The 14,835-nt window shown below is 33.8% G+C and overlaps 1 protein-coding gene across 1 annotated transcript; it reads left to right on the forward strand.

Annotated features, from left to right (window-relative positions):
* Positions 1-2,442: 2,442 nt before the first annotated feature.
* LOC137837198 (wax ester synthase/diacylglycerol acyltransferase 4-like) lies at positions 2,443-8,798 on the forward strand. The gene is made up of 5 exons (XM_068646127.1): positions 2,443-2,935; positions 4,034-4,606; positions 5,502-5,858; positions 6,244-6,381; positions 8,449-8,798. Exons 1-5 carry the CDS (start codon positions 2,747-2,749, stop codon positions 8,596-8,598), a joined length of 1,407 nt encoding a protein of 468 aa, XP_068502228.1. The 5' UTR covers positions 2,443-2,746; the 3' UTR covers positions 8,599-8,798.
* Positions 8,799-14,835: the final 6,037 nt, after the last annotated feature.

Consider the following 14,835-nt stretch of genomic DNA (forward strand, 5'->3'; position numbering starts at 1 on the left):
ACACTAGGACACCTTATTCTTACTCCATTATGATTACTAATGTCATTATGCTGCGCAAATTGTAAAAATTCTTCAACCCCTTTTTCGTAAGCATCACTTATCCTTGGTGTATTAATCCAACTCCGATCCATAGAATTGGTAAACTAAGAAAATCTAAATCAAAATTGGCGAAAGTCAAACACCCACAGAATCAATGTATTCCATATAATCAAATGTAGTATCTTATTCATTATAAACCTAAACCAACATTGCCGAAGGTCGGACACCTCCGAACTCAGAATCAGTACGTTTAATATGTAAAGACAATATCAAATCATTAAAATAATATCTAACAATTATTAAAGCAATATATATATATATATATAAAATTAAATTTAATATATTATTAAATAAATAAATAAAATACTAACCTGGAAATGGAGCGAAACAAAAGTGGCAGACAAAGTTGGCGCCTATCCGCGGGAATGCGAAAATGTTGGCACGGAGACTTACAAGGCAGAGATTAGGCAGAAACAAAGTCCACAAGGAATGACAAGTTCAGCGACGACGAGGCGCAGCTGTGCGGTCGTGGAGGTGCGGAACCGCAGAGGTGGCGAGGCACGATGCGGCGATGATGATGACTAGAGAAGAGCGCGACCCACGACGGCGCAGGAAGCCAACGGAGGCGGAGATGCGCACGACAGCGCGGAACAGCAGTGGCAGAGTGGAGCGTAGTCCAGCAGTGGCAGAGGGGAAGCGTGGAGGCGACGTTTGGCTTAGGAACGGCGGCACGAAAGCTGTGAGAGTGAAGAACAAGAGGTAAAGTGAAGAGTGAAAGAGACGCGACTGGTTTTTCAGTTTTTTAAGCCAATTAAAGACGATTCCCTAGGAACCGTCGTTATAACTCCAAGGCTGAGGCAATCAAAGACAGTTCCAACCGTCGTTATAACTCCCAGCTCCACCTTATAAAGACGGTTCTTTACTGAACCGTCGTGATATGTTCCACTTATTTACAAAAGTGCCACCGTGTCTCTTATAACGATGGTTATTTAGGAACCGTCTTTGTTTAGAGTTAATGAAGTTTTTTGTACTAGTGTAACTTGAAGAAAAGAAGACACACTTACTTGAAAGCAAAACAAACATAACTTCTCCTCTCAGATAACAGTTCACAAACAAAATGGGTATGACATATTGCTATATATAGAGGAAGGAATACCAACCTTTGTAACCCCCTTCACTCGTTGGATCTTTTAAATCTTGCAGTTCCAAGATGAGAGTTGCTCCCACTTCTCAAGGATGTAATTGCTACAACCAATTCTACTTTTCCTAGCATGGCATGAGTGACTAGCCTTAGTTAATTCATCCATTAAAGCTTTTTCATCACTCATCACTCCTCGAGCCTACGACCCAATATGTAGGGATAATCAAGGAGATCTCGACCACCAAAGAAATGAAATTTTCCTTATCTTCAGACCTAAATGACAAACCTCTTCGTCACTCATGATTTCTCAAGCCTAGGGGGCTTGTATGTAGGGATAGGTGAGGAGATCAACCACCAAAGAAATGGAAATTTTATTTTCTTTGATTAATTTCTTAAACAATATAAAACACTTTTAAGTTCTATATAAAACACTTTTGAATCGAATTAATTCAAGCCCATCTCGGTAAGTTACCATTAAAATGTTATAAACAAGTTGACACTAGTGCAAAAACGCTTGTTTGCGACAACTAATATACCGTGTTTCACTATCAAACATTGTCTATCAAAAGACAGTGGCATTTTTGAAATTAAAACGGGTAGATAGACAACGATTGTAAGAGGAACCGCTGTCTATTTAAATCATAAAGGGAATAGACATCGATTCTAATCCAACAACCGTTGTTTATTCCCTCTACGATTTAAATAAACAATGATTCCTTTTACAACCATCATCTATACCTCAATAGAATAGATTACGTGCTAATAGACAACGGTTTTGAAACCACTGTCAAACTGCTAAAAAAACTGCTATCTTTGACCTTTTCTGCACTAGTATGACATTTACAAAGTAGACATAATTCATTATTACTCATTTATTATACTCAATATATACTACTAACTTGAGTGTTAAAGTGTCTTTATTATACTCAATACATAGTACTGACTCGAGTATTAGAGTGTCTTTATAAACATACCACCCGCCTTAACAAAAGAAGTAAAAAAAAAGTATATACAAAGAAAAGACATCTCTCCATAAATAAAAAAAAGAAGACAAAAAAGAGTTTGTTCATGCGAGACTCATACATTGTTAACAAAAACAAATAAATTCCATGAGATCATTAATGAAGATCACGTTCCATAACACTTAATTTTACTTTGAGTATACCTTATAAATATATGCACATGTTTGATGCTCTTAACTGAATAGAGGTTGGTTTTTGATTTAGGTGGGAGAATAAATTTTCAACTGTTATTCTAATCTTATACTTGGCCACCCTCTCAACATTTTGCTTTCTCCAAATAAATGGTCTCACAGAGTAAGAATTGAATGCTTAAAGCTACCACAAATTCTATAATTTGAGTAAACATAAAGGAACCGCCACAGGGTAGAGGGTGCTGGTTGTGTGACCATTAAAGAGGACAACAAACACACTCCTCTCTCTCTCTTCTCTTTTTATATATCTTCCCTCAACTCATGAACTGAATCTCAGCAACAAAACTTGTTTCCAACACACACCACTACTCCTCCAAAAACAAAGCTTTTTTTCTGGAAGGTGAAGAAGAGAAATGGAAGCATTTGATGAGGGAGAGATTGTGGAGCCAGTGAGTCCAACAGGGCAATACTTGACAAGCTCTTCTCTCAGTATATACATTCTTGCTGTCATGGAAACTGAGATTCCCATTGATGACTCTCAAACTGTGCCACTTCTTCAGAATCTCTTCCTTCCCATCAACTCACGTTTCTCCTCCATCATGGTAACCATCTTCACAATTTCTTCCATTTATGATAACATGTGTTTCTGTCATTGCCAATAGTGTCTTTTTGAAGTTTAAATTTAAGATCTAAAATGTGTTTTTTGCAATTTTGTTTATCTGAAAATTAAAAAAAAAAAAATTAAGAAAGAGTAATAGAAATAATTTTGATAAATTATGAAATATATATGTTAATTTAAATTTATAAGAAAATTATTAGTTTTTACAGATAAATGCTTTTTGTTTGCAATTACTCTAAAAATGGCTTTAGAAATTCTTCCTTTAAAGCCTTTAATGCATTAATGCATATATATAGCATCTACATAATTGGCCTGCATGAGTAGCTTCAATTACTCTCATATATTATGGAGACAGCTTCCTAACTTATTACGCATTTCTTCTCTTGCCCATTCTTTAACCAACATGCCTCTAATATCACAGTAATAGATGAATATCACCATTGATGTACACACATGACTTTTTTTGTCACTATTGGTTAAATCTTCATGGGGTTGTTTATAACCGCCATTAATTCGTCACTTATTAATGACAGTGATATAGTCATCAAAACTGACTATTTTTAATGGCTATATCTACCATAATTTATAAATTATTTATAAATATTATTTTTAACTATTGTTAAAAGTTATTTTTATAATAGTAATACATAATTAAAGGGTTAGTAGCCACTTGTTGAAATAAATTAATTACTTACATTTTAGGTTTTAGCTACTAATTATTAAGATTATAAAGTTGGTATATAAAATTTTGGTATCTAATTAGATACTAATTTAAAAACTATTTATCGATAATAGAAACTAATTTAGATACTAATAAATTTTTTAGTCTCTAAAATAGTATCTAATTTTGTTAATAGCAATTAATTATTTCTAGTTTCTAAAATTGATTCCTATTTAATAATTTTTTTTAGTGTATATCCATTATTTTATTTTACCAATACTTTTAATCAAATTAAAATAAAATGTAATGTTTGAGCTGTATAGATGCATATGCATGATCATTAATTAGGCATGCATGTACCCTTTTGCTACTGTTGCCTCCAAAGACAAAAAAAAACTGACTGTGGATTTTGAACAATAGATTAAGGACAAAAATGGAGATAAAAAGTGGAAGAAAGTTGAAGTGAAGCTTGGGGATCATATAAAAGTTCCTAAATTTCAAAGTGGCAATGAGTCTTCCAACTTCTTATATGATGAGTATCTTGATGAGTACATGTCCAAAATAGCTGTGGAACACCTGCCACAACATAGACCCTTATGGGAACTTCACATTGTAAAGTACCCTACAAGCAAAGCCATGGGAACCTTGGTGTTCAAACTCCACCATGCCCTAGGGGATGGTTTCTCTCTCATGGGTGCCCTTCTTTCATGCATGGAAAGAGCTGACAAAGCCTCTCTCCCCTTCACACTCCCATCAAGCCAAAGACCCAAATCACCAATTTCGAACACCAAAGTGGTGTTCAAGAGATTGCCCTCCATTTTCCTTCGCACTATTTCGGAATTTGGATGGAGTTTGCTGAAGAGTAACTTGGTTGAAGATGATCAAACACCTATTAGATCTTGCTCTGAAGACACCAAGATGAGGCATATTAACATCTCGGATGTTTCTTTCTCCCTGGATCTCGTCAAGGAAGTCAAATCTAAACTTGGAGTGGTTGGTGAAATCTCTCTCATATTATAATCTCTCTAAACTTTGATATATCATGTTCATTATTACACAATTTTTAGGATAAGTTTCACTATTGCTTCCATATTTTTCTTCAACTTAAACTATCTTTTAAATTTCTTTAAGACTATATTTTGTTTCATTTTTTATTTATTCATCTTTACATTATTAGAAAATCATTAAATAAAAATTAAATTTTAAAAATAAAAAATAATCATGTTCACTAAATTAGATATTATTTTAAAAAATAAATAATTATTAATATCTAAATTAATTTTTATTATAAATAAATAATTTTTAAATTAATATTTAATTAGCTATTAATTATCTCAATTCTAAAATTGATAACTAAAACATGAGTAACTAGTTAAATATAGAATTTTTTTATCAATAATATAAACTAATTTAAATATTAATATTTTTTTTATATACAATAATATTTAATTTAGTTAATATATTAACTAATTATTATTTTAAATTGATTTTTATTTACTTGTAGTGTTATTTTATTATATATTTTTCTTTCGAACTATAATCAACTTAATTATATTTATGTTTCATTTAATTGTCAATTTCTGATTTTTTATTAATTTGATATTCAATATTTAATGATAATATTGATGTGACATTACTCAGATCATGTCCTTATAAGTATTAAATGCTAATATAACAAAAGAATTAAGATGGAAAAATTAAAATATAATTTTACAAAGAAATAGAAAAACCGAACAGGAGATAAGATAAAGATATTAGTTTAGTTGATGCCTAACTATCTTGAACAAGTCTATTATTTCTATTTTTTATAGCATTTAAACATGAATAGTGTTTAAAACATGAGAGTATATTAATTGTTAGCTATTTTTGTTGGGTTTGGTGATGAAAGAGCATAAATGATGTCCTTGCTGGGGTAATTTTCTTTGGCATTCGGCTATACATGCAAGAAATCAGTCTGAAATCAAGCCAGGGACAGTCAACAGCACTGGTGTTGCTGAACACCAGAAACATTGAAGGGTACAAGTCTATCAAGGAGATGGTGGAGAAGACCAATACCAGTTCTGCATGGGGGAATCAATATGCCTTTTTGCATGTTCCAATTCCAGAGCTCACTGATTCCAAATATGCAAACCCTCTTGAGTTTATTTGGGAAGCACACAAAGAGATGATCAAAAAGAAAAATTCTTTGGCCACTCCTCTCACTGGCATGCTTCTGGATATGCTCAGAAAACTCAGAGGACCTGAGGTACCTACCTATCACAGCACACTTCTGTTTTTCATATACATTTTAGTCTGTTTTTGGTCTCATTGTTGTTTCAGAATCAGATTAAAACTTTACTTGTTTTCAATATTAGTTACAGTTTTTTTTGACACACCCTTTTAAAATACTCTCTTGCTTACTCACATTTATTACAAATCATATCCTTTTAGCTTTTATTTTTTTCATTTAATGATAAACATTCACAAATTTCAGTTACGAGATTTTGTAGTTTAAAACTTAAAATACTTAAACTGCATCTATTTGTAGTAATGAAAATTTTAGTTAAATCTTTGGGATAATTAGTGCAGCTTAATTAATCAATCTCTGGTTTCAATCATGATATTTATTTGTTCTTAACATGTGTTTTCAGGCTGCAGCTAAATACTTGTACTCTACCTTAAGAAACTCAAGCACAACAATCTCAAACATGATTGGACCAGTGGAGCAAATGGCTGTGGCTAATATTCCAATCAAAGGATTTTACTTCATGGTGGCTGGTTCACCTGAGGTATGTGTCTGTTTTCTTGCATTGTACTGTGCTTCATATCTATGGCAGTTTTTCCACAGAAACCCTACTTTTTCACCAAAACACGTGGTGTTGCCAGGTACCTTCGCTTTCTGCATTAACCAGCCTCATATCTAAAAGTTTTTTTTGCAATTATGAATGCCGTGTAGAGTGATTTTGGTGGGATTTGTTAGGTTGCATCATCAATGCATGTCAACCAATAACATAGCCCTAGCCACCACACATTAATTAAAAAATATGACAAATTTATTCACTTACTCAAATAATATTTCTGTCTCTTTTTAATCATCATTTAATGTTTAGTATAATATCAATGATTTTTCATCAATAATATATTCTTGCTTTTAATATAATATTTAATGTTAGATATTTTTATGAAACTTAACATCTAAATTAGAATTTAGATTGATTTTTTACGAATCAACAATCATCTTTCACTATATGAAAAAATATTATTAAAAAAAAACATATTTAATTAATTTACATTTATATATTTATTACAAAGTAAATTTTTTTAAAACTATTTATTAAGATATTTTTTTTATATTTCTTGATTTCATTATCTTTTCAAATTTCAAATTTTTTTTTTCTTTTGGTTCGTCTCCATATATAATAAGTATGAAATTTTTGTGTCATCTTCATCTCTGTTGCATAACTGATATATGCATATCCATATTCTTGTTGTTTTGAATATTACTTCAACAATTTTGTTACAAAAAATCACAATAAATTAAATATGATATTATCAAAGATTTAATATCAAAATAATATATTTTTTTTTTCTGTTAAATATCAAGAAAAAAATTATAATTGTGTAAATATCAAATAACAATTGGATAAAAATAAAATAACTATAGAAAAGTAAAAATGATTTGATTTGATAAAATTGAGGATTGTAATTTTTGAAATGCAATACACCATTTGAACAAAATGACAAAGAAAAATGTGTAATACCTTGAAGATATCAATAAACTTTATTGATATTAAAGAAGTGAAAGAGTTAAGAGAGTATGAATTTTCTTTCAGCTAAACAAAACTAAGGGTGTACATGATTGAACAATTGGAATTGGAATTGAGAGTCAAACATCTTCATGAAAAAAATTAAATAAAAAATAAAAAATCAAAATAGACTTAAAATAATTAAATATTTACCTTAGAAATTATTAGATTCAATAAAATTGAGATTTGTGTTTTCTGAAATACATTTGAACAAAACTATACAAACGATATAATCAAGATTATAGTAAAAGGAAAAGTAATTTAGGGATTTAAGCCAACTATGAAAATTTTGAACAATAGTTGACGGAGAATAGAAAGAATTGTAAAGAGAAAAATTAATATAACTTCTTTAAATTATTCAATAAAGTATGAGTGTTGAGTATTATCCATATTCATACCCTCTTCAATCAATAAGAGGACTTTAAAAAAAAACAAAAAGAAATCAGACAAGAATGAAGAACAGGATAGTTAAAAAGTAAATCAAAATTAACAAAATTAGTTTAATTGAAAAACTAGTTCTCCTAATAAAGTGAATCAAAATTGAAAATTAAAAATTTACATTTTTTTTTTGTAAATGAAGTTAAATTAAGTATTTTTGTTATTAAAAGTAATTAAGTTTGAATTATTTAAAGTTTTCGTTCCATTATGTTAATATATATATATATATATATATATATATATATTAATTTATAAATATATATATATATATATATATTATAATTTTTTTTTAATTAATTAACCAAACTAAACCACTTATGAAAAAGATTTTATTAAAACCGAACAATCTTTAAAAGTTGTTTAGTTAGATTTTTTTTTTTAAAACTTTTATCGATTTATGTTACGAGAAAACGGATTAAATAAATAAATAAAATCTAATTTAACTAATAATATACATTGAAAGTGATTTTTTCACTGTCATTTATTATTGATATCATAAAAAAATTTAACTATCAATACATGAAATTTTTAACACTTTTTTTAATCGTGCTAGTTGCTATCATTCTATCGTATTTGTTTACTTTTTTAAAAGAAAACATTTGACTATTGCAGAGTCTCACCATGACAATCATGAGTTACATGGGAAAGATAAGAATTGCATTTGGAGTAGAGAAAGACTTCATCGACAAGCAATTATTTAAGTCCTCTTTGGAAAACTCTCTTGAGATGATAGTAGAAGCAGCAAGACAGATTAAGGCATAAAATCAAATATGGAACATATGCATCCATGCACTACCCCTATATTCTTGTTCATATTTAAATTTTAATTTATTTGTTTATTCGTGTTGTAATGATTAAGTAAAAGGATTTTGATTATGTATGTGAAATTTGGATAATCAACAATTGAAGAACATTTATCCAATTTGGATAATCTTAATGAAAATTACGTACTTTAATTATTATCATCAAATTCCTATCAAATCCCTTTTTAATTGTCTTTTGAGGAATCATTTTCTTCAAGTTTCTTCCTTTTAGTATCCACTTCAAAATTATTAATGTAATATTTTGAATTACAATCTTCTTTTTTATTGTCATCTTCTACATTATTATTATCTTTAAACTCCTCTTTCTCTCTAGATGCATTCTTCAACAATGTGAATGTTGAAATTCCAAAATACCCTCAACTTCAGTTACTTCATTTACATGTGATATTTCGTCTATTGGTAAGGAACACCATCTTAACACCATGGGCGCTTCTATGAAACCTCTCAACTTCGTTTTGATTGCAACACACCAACCTTGTTTATCCTTTCTTGATATGAGACATGACACATAATATACTTTTTGTACATTATTTTGCAAGGATAAATGAGTCAAAAGGTAAATATACCTTTTATCCATGTGCTATCAAACGGATGAGGAGCAGAGGAGGATGGTGGGAGGAGCAGAGGAGGAAATTTGTATCACACATAAAGCATTCGCCCTCAAAATCCTATACTACCTATTTCTTTTCAAACTTTCCAAGTTCTCATGGGAATACGATATGCTGAAAATCTTTCAAAGATAAGCTAGGGTGAAAGTGTTCATTTCTGGATGTCGAAACAGGTGGGGAAGAAGATTTGGGTTTGTGAGATTCTTTACTGTGCCAATTGAGCTCAGATTGGAGAAGGAGCTGGATCAGATATATATTGGCAATATGAAACTTTTTTTTAACCTACCAAAATATAGTAGAAATGGGAATACTCAACAAGGTGCGGCGCTATACACGGATGGTAAGGGTAAGAATCAACATTACCGTGCACAGGGGCAGTCGAAGAGCAAGGAGGTATGGAGAGAAATAAAAGGGAAGGGTATCCGAAGGGACCTTAACATGAAACATTCACATGCTGATGTTGTTAGGAAAACTTCACATGACCAGTGGCAAGGCCCAATCATGAGACTACATCAAAAGTTCTACCTTGGACGTCTAATAGTGCAGTAGGTTGGATGATACCAGATTTGAACTTTGAGTCCTTACGTGAAGAATTTATAAAAGGAGGGATGCCTATGATTAAGGTGAGATATATGGGTGATAATCTTGTCCTTTTAACTCTGAAGGAAGGAGAACGGATGGATGATATCATTAAGTTAAACAATATCTGGTTTACCAGCGTGTTTGAGGATTTAGAACCCTAGTCTGAATCATATGTTGCAGGTCACAAGATTGTATGGGCTAGATGCTTCGGTTTACCCATTATTATGTGGAATAAGGATTGTCTGTCTAAGGTGGTTGGAGAAGTGGCAGAGCTGATAACCATTGAAGAAGCTACTGAGCAGTGGGAGAACCTTGAGTATGCACGTATCCAAATACAGGTGTTGAAATCGTGTAAAGTAGGAGTTTCAAAAGGATATCGAATTAATGGTCATATTTATAACATTAGTATTGTTGAGGAGGAACCCAGTCAAGGGGGAGGAGAGTGCAATTGTCATGTTCATAATTATGCTTCCTCAGATAGCATATCATCAATGGATACCTTTATTGAGGAGACCATTTTTTTCGAAAAAGTGTTTGACGAGGGGGATGTTAACGCCGTCGTTACTTCCCAGCGAGATGAGGAGGCTAAGGAGGAAAGAGAAACCTGGTTTTCACTAGAGACAAAATCGAAAAAAATGAAGGAACTTTCTCAGTTTGAAAGGTAGAGTCAAAGTAATGCGTGAGCAGGGGAATTATAATGCTGGGGCAGCTTTATCCGTGTCAGAGAAGGTCAACGCAATTTGCAATCTCATCCAAAATTCTTTGGCTAACCTAGCGCATTGTGTCCAGGGTAATAACCCTCCTTTAGTTATACCTAAAATAAGCGTGGCCCAGATTCCTAAAGCCTAAGATCAAAATATTGGGCTAATGGGCCTACTGAACCAGGGAGTTAGGGTCGGTACGGAAGAAGTATGTGCAGGGACTGGGCTAAGATAATCGACGTTACCGATCGCAGGAAGCACGAAGTCGGCAACAAAGGCATTCGTTAATTTCTCTGGAGGGGTGAATGCGGAGATTAAATTTGTTAATTCTCAACCAGGAGGTTTTATTCGAAGTGACGAGGATGCAGGAGGATCACCGCCTTATCCTACGTCCAACCACAATTGTATTCATGATGAAACGAGCAACGTGGGTAGCTCGATATCGCAGATGAGAGATTCGGTCAATGGCAAAGTTGGCGCAAATGTAGAGGATGAATTCACATCACCAGAGAATGTTCTAAGGCTGCGCGATATGTGGGAGCAGGGCACGAAGCAATCTCGTCTGCGATGGAGGTCCAAGGGAGGATTGTGGCCCATTCATTACAGAATCAATCAATTCCTCATCCAGGTTAAGCCGTTGCTTTTTTGCTGAGTCTGAATATGATATTGTACTATGTAATAACCGGTTAAGACTCGAGGATAATGTGGCTGAATCTGATCGCATTTGGGATGCGGGTAAACAGTTAGGTTTGAGATGTTCAAGGGAGGAGGTCGATGTAGTAGTAGAATTGGGGTGTATGGAGGCAAGGGACAAGGAAGTTAAAAAACTGTCTAAGGAGGGCTCTTGTCGTGCTGTTTAATGATCATAGTCAATCGAAATATTAGGGGTGGGGGTGGGGGGGAAACTAAAGCAAATTACTTGAAACATATTGTAGCCAAGGAGGGTGCGAAATTTGTTTGTTTGCAGGAGACAAAAACTTCGTCTATCTCAAATAATAGATGTTTTTCGCTTTGGGGGGACAATAATATTGGTGGGGGTGCATAATGAAGGAGACAATGGGGCAGGGAGTACGTTATCTATGTGGCACAAAGATAAATTAATATATGACTCACATGTTATAGGAATCGACTTCATTGCAGTAGTAGGTCAGCATATCAAAACAAGTTGTATGTGTATCGTGGTTAATGTTTATGCAGCGTGTAACTACAAGGATAAAGTTACTTTGTGGGAAGCTCTAACGTCCTTCAAGAGGACTTATCAAGACATGATAGGATGTTTTTGCGGTGACTTTAATGCCGTAAGAAGGTAAGATGAAAGAAAATGAATCAGAGGAAGTTCCAGCTAGAAGAAGGAAATGAGTGGCTTTAATTGTTTTATTGATACAAATTGTATGGTGGACATCCCAAGTGTAGGAAAAAAATATACTTGGTTCAAATCAAACGGTACAACTAAAAGTAGGTTGGATATATTCCTTGTTTTTGAAGAATGGCTCCTTACCTGGCCATCTTACAAGCAATATGTGCAACCAAGAATAGTGTCAGACCATTGTGCTATTGCGGCTAAGTCTTGGGCCAAAGATTGGTGCCCTAAACCCTTTCGTTCTATAGATGCGTGTTTCATGGAGCCAGGGTTCAAGGAGTATGTGAAGGAGAAATGGGGTACTTACATTGTTCAGGGAAACAATATATCTAGCTTCAAAGATAAACTCAAACTTTTGAAGGTAGACCTTAAAGATTGGAACAAGAATGTATTTGGGTGTTTGCAGTCAAATCAAAAGCGAATCTTGAACGAAATTGAGGACCTTGATGTTAAGGACGATAATGAAGAACTTTTGGAGAATGGTCGGCTGAGAAGAATGGAATTACTTAGACAATTGAGGATGGTGGATAATAAGCTGGATTCACTTTCCAGGCAAAAAGCAAGAGCAAATTGGTTCAAGTCTGGGGACATGAATTCCAAATTCTATCATTCGACTATCAGATGGAGAAGACTTAAAAATGAAGTCAAAGGTGTGGAGGTTGGGGGTCAATGGTGTGAGGAACCGGAAGGAGTACATAGGGAAGCTAAGTCTTTGTTAGAAAAAAGGTTCACGGCTACACAAGAATATGGAGTAAATCTAGGCTCTGTGGAGTTTAAATCTCTTCCATTAGAAATCAGTATAAAAATGCTTACAAATTTCACAGAGGAAGAAGTGAAAGAGGCTCTTTGGCAGTGTGAAGGATCAAAGAGTCCAGGACCTGATGGGTTTAATTTCACTTTTATCAAGAATTGTTGGGATTTTCTTAAATCTGACATCATGGAAGCTCTATATCTTTTCTAGGAAACGGGGAATATACCCAAGGGGTGTAACGCCTCTTTCATAGCCTTGGTATCTAAAGTGAATGACCCTCTAACTCTCGATCAGTTCAGGCCCATTTCCCTAATAACATTTTTTTATAAGATTGTTACTAAGGTGTTAGCGGGTCGCATGAAGGAAGTTCTTTCTTTGGTTATTGACGAACACCAATCAGCTTTTTTGAGGAACAAAGGTATGTTAGATAGTGTACTCATGGAAAATGAGGTGGTTGAGGAGGTTAGGAGGAATTAGAGAAGTGAACTTTGCTTTAAGGTGGACTACGAGAAGGCATATGATTCGATAAGATAGAATTTCTTACTTGATATGCTGCATAGGTTGGGTTTCCATTGCAAATGGATAAAGTGGGTTAGAGGGTGCTTGAAATCAGCTTCTATTTCAGTGTTAATTAATGGAATCCCAACATGGGAATTTAAACCATCAAGAGGGCTGCGACAAGATGATCCTTTGGCTCCGTTTTTGTTTCTGGTGGTAGCTGAAGGTTTGGCCGGGCTAGTGAGACAAGCGTCTAAGCAGAATATGGTCACAGGTGTGAAGGTGGGGAGGAAGCAAATAAAGTGTTGTATGTTACAATTCGCAGACGACACCCTTTTCATGTGTGAAGACTCCTTTTCCAATATATTCACTATTAAAACGATCCTAAGATGCTTTGAACTAGTTTCTGGCTTGAAAATAATTTTTCACAAATCGAAGCTGGCAGGTATAAATGTTGATAGGAACACTCTGGGAACCTATGCGAAGACTTTAAGTTGCAATACCATGTGGATTCCTTTCAAGTATCTGGGGTTAGAAATATGAGGTAATCCAAGGAAGGTACAGTTCTGGGAGCCTGTCGTCAATAAAATCAATGCTTGACTTAACACATGGAAAGGAAGATTCTTTTCTATGGCAGGAAGAATTTGCTTAATCAAATCAGTTTTTAAATCCATTCCTCTTTTCTACTTGTCTTTCTTTAAAGCTCCGGTCTTGGTTTGTAACAAAATCAAGTATATACAAAGGAGATTATTGTGGGCTTGGGGCAGAGATAAGAGGTCTATACCTTGGGTAAGTTGGGAGAATATCTGCAAATCTAATGAAGAAGGCGGCTTAGGAATCAAAGACATCAAGAAATTTAACTATGCTTTATAGGCGAAATGGAAATTGAGGATGATGAGCGATGATAACAGAAAATGGAAAGATATTCTGGAGTCTAAATATATAGTGGTACCTGGCAATAGTAATGTCCGGTTGAATTGCCAACCTTGGTGGTGGAGAGATCTAGTCAATATATGTAGGGAGGGCGAGGGTGAAGGTTGGTTTCAAAAAGCTTTAGTTTGGAAAGTCAGATTTGGGGACTCTGTTAGATGTTGGGAGGATCCTTGGATTGACAACAATAATCTCAAGGGATTGTATCCTAAATTATTTTCTCTATCTCTAAATCAAGGGATGACGGTGGGAGAAACTGGTTTTTGGGATGGTTATGAGTGGCAATGGAATTTAAAATGGAGGAGGGAGAGGTTTCAATGGGAGGCGGTCTTGGAGGAAGAACTATTATCAATATTGTTAAGGGAAGTTTTGTACAAGGATTCCAAGGATCATATTACATGGAGAGGGGATTCCAAGGGGATTTTTTTCTGTAAAATCAGCATATACTCTTTTGGCCAATCAAGGCACCAGACCAAGTAGTGGTGTATTTAGTCTACTATGGAAGACCAAAGCTTTACCAAAAGTTTTGATCACTGCCTGGAGAATCCTTTTGGACAGAATACCAACAAATCAGAATCTTGTGACATGAGGAGTTGTAGTGAATCCATCTTTATGCATACTCTGTAACAAGTCAGAAGAAACCACCCAACATCTGTTCTTGGACTGTGTTTATGCACATCGTGTTTGGATGCTTTGCTACAAATGGATAGGTATTTTGGGAGCACAAAATAAGGATATATGTAGT

This window comes from Phaseolus vulgaris, chromosome 4 (genome assembly GCF_000499845.2).
Source record: "Phaseolus vulgaris cultivar G19833 chromosome 4, P. vulgaris v2.0, whole genome shotgun sequence".
Lineage (NCBI taxonomy): Eukaryota > Viridiplantae > Streptophyta > Magnoliopsida > Fabales > Fabaceae > Phaseolus > Phaseolus vulgaris.

Bases quoted from the DNA above. Each gene is read 5' to 3' on its own strand.
- LOC137837198 (XM_068646127.1), top strand. From the start codon at position 2,747: ATGGAAGCATTTGATGAGGGAGAGATTGTGGAGCCAGTGAGTCCAACA. The intron at 2,936-4,033 runs GTAACCATCTTC...TTTGAACAATAG, and splicing joins CACGTTTCTCCTCCATCATG to ATTAAGGACAAAAATGGAGA. The intron at 4,607-5,501 runs GTTGGTGAAATC...TGGTGATGAAAG, and splicing joins TCAAATCTAAACTTGGAGTG to AGCATAAATGATGTCCTTGC.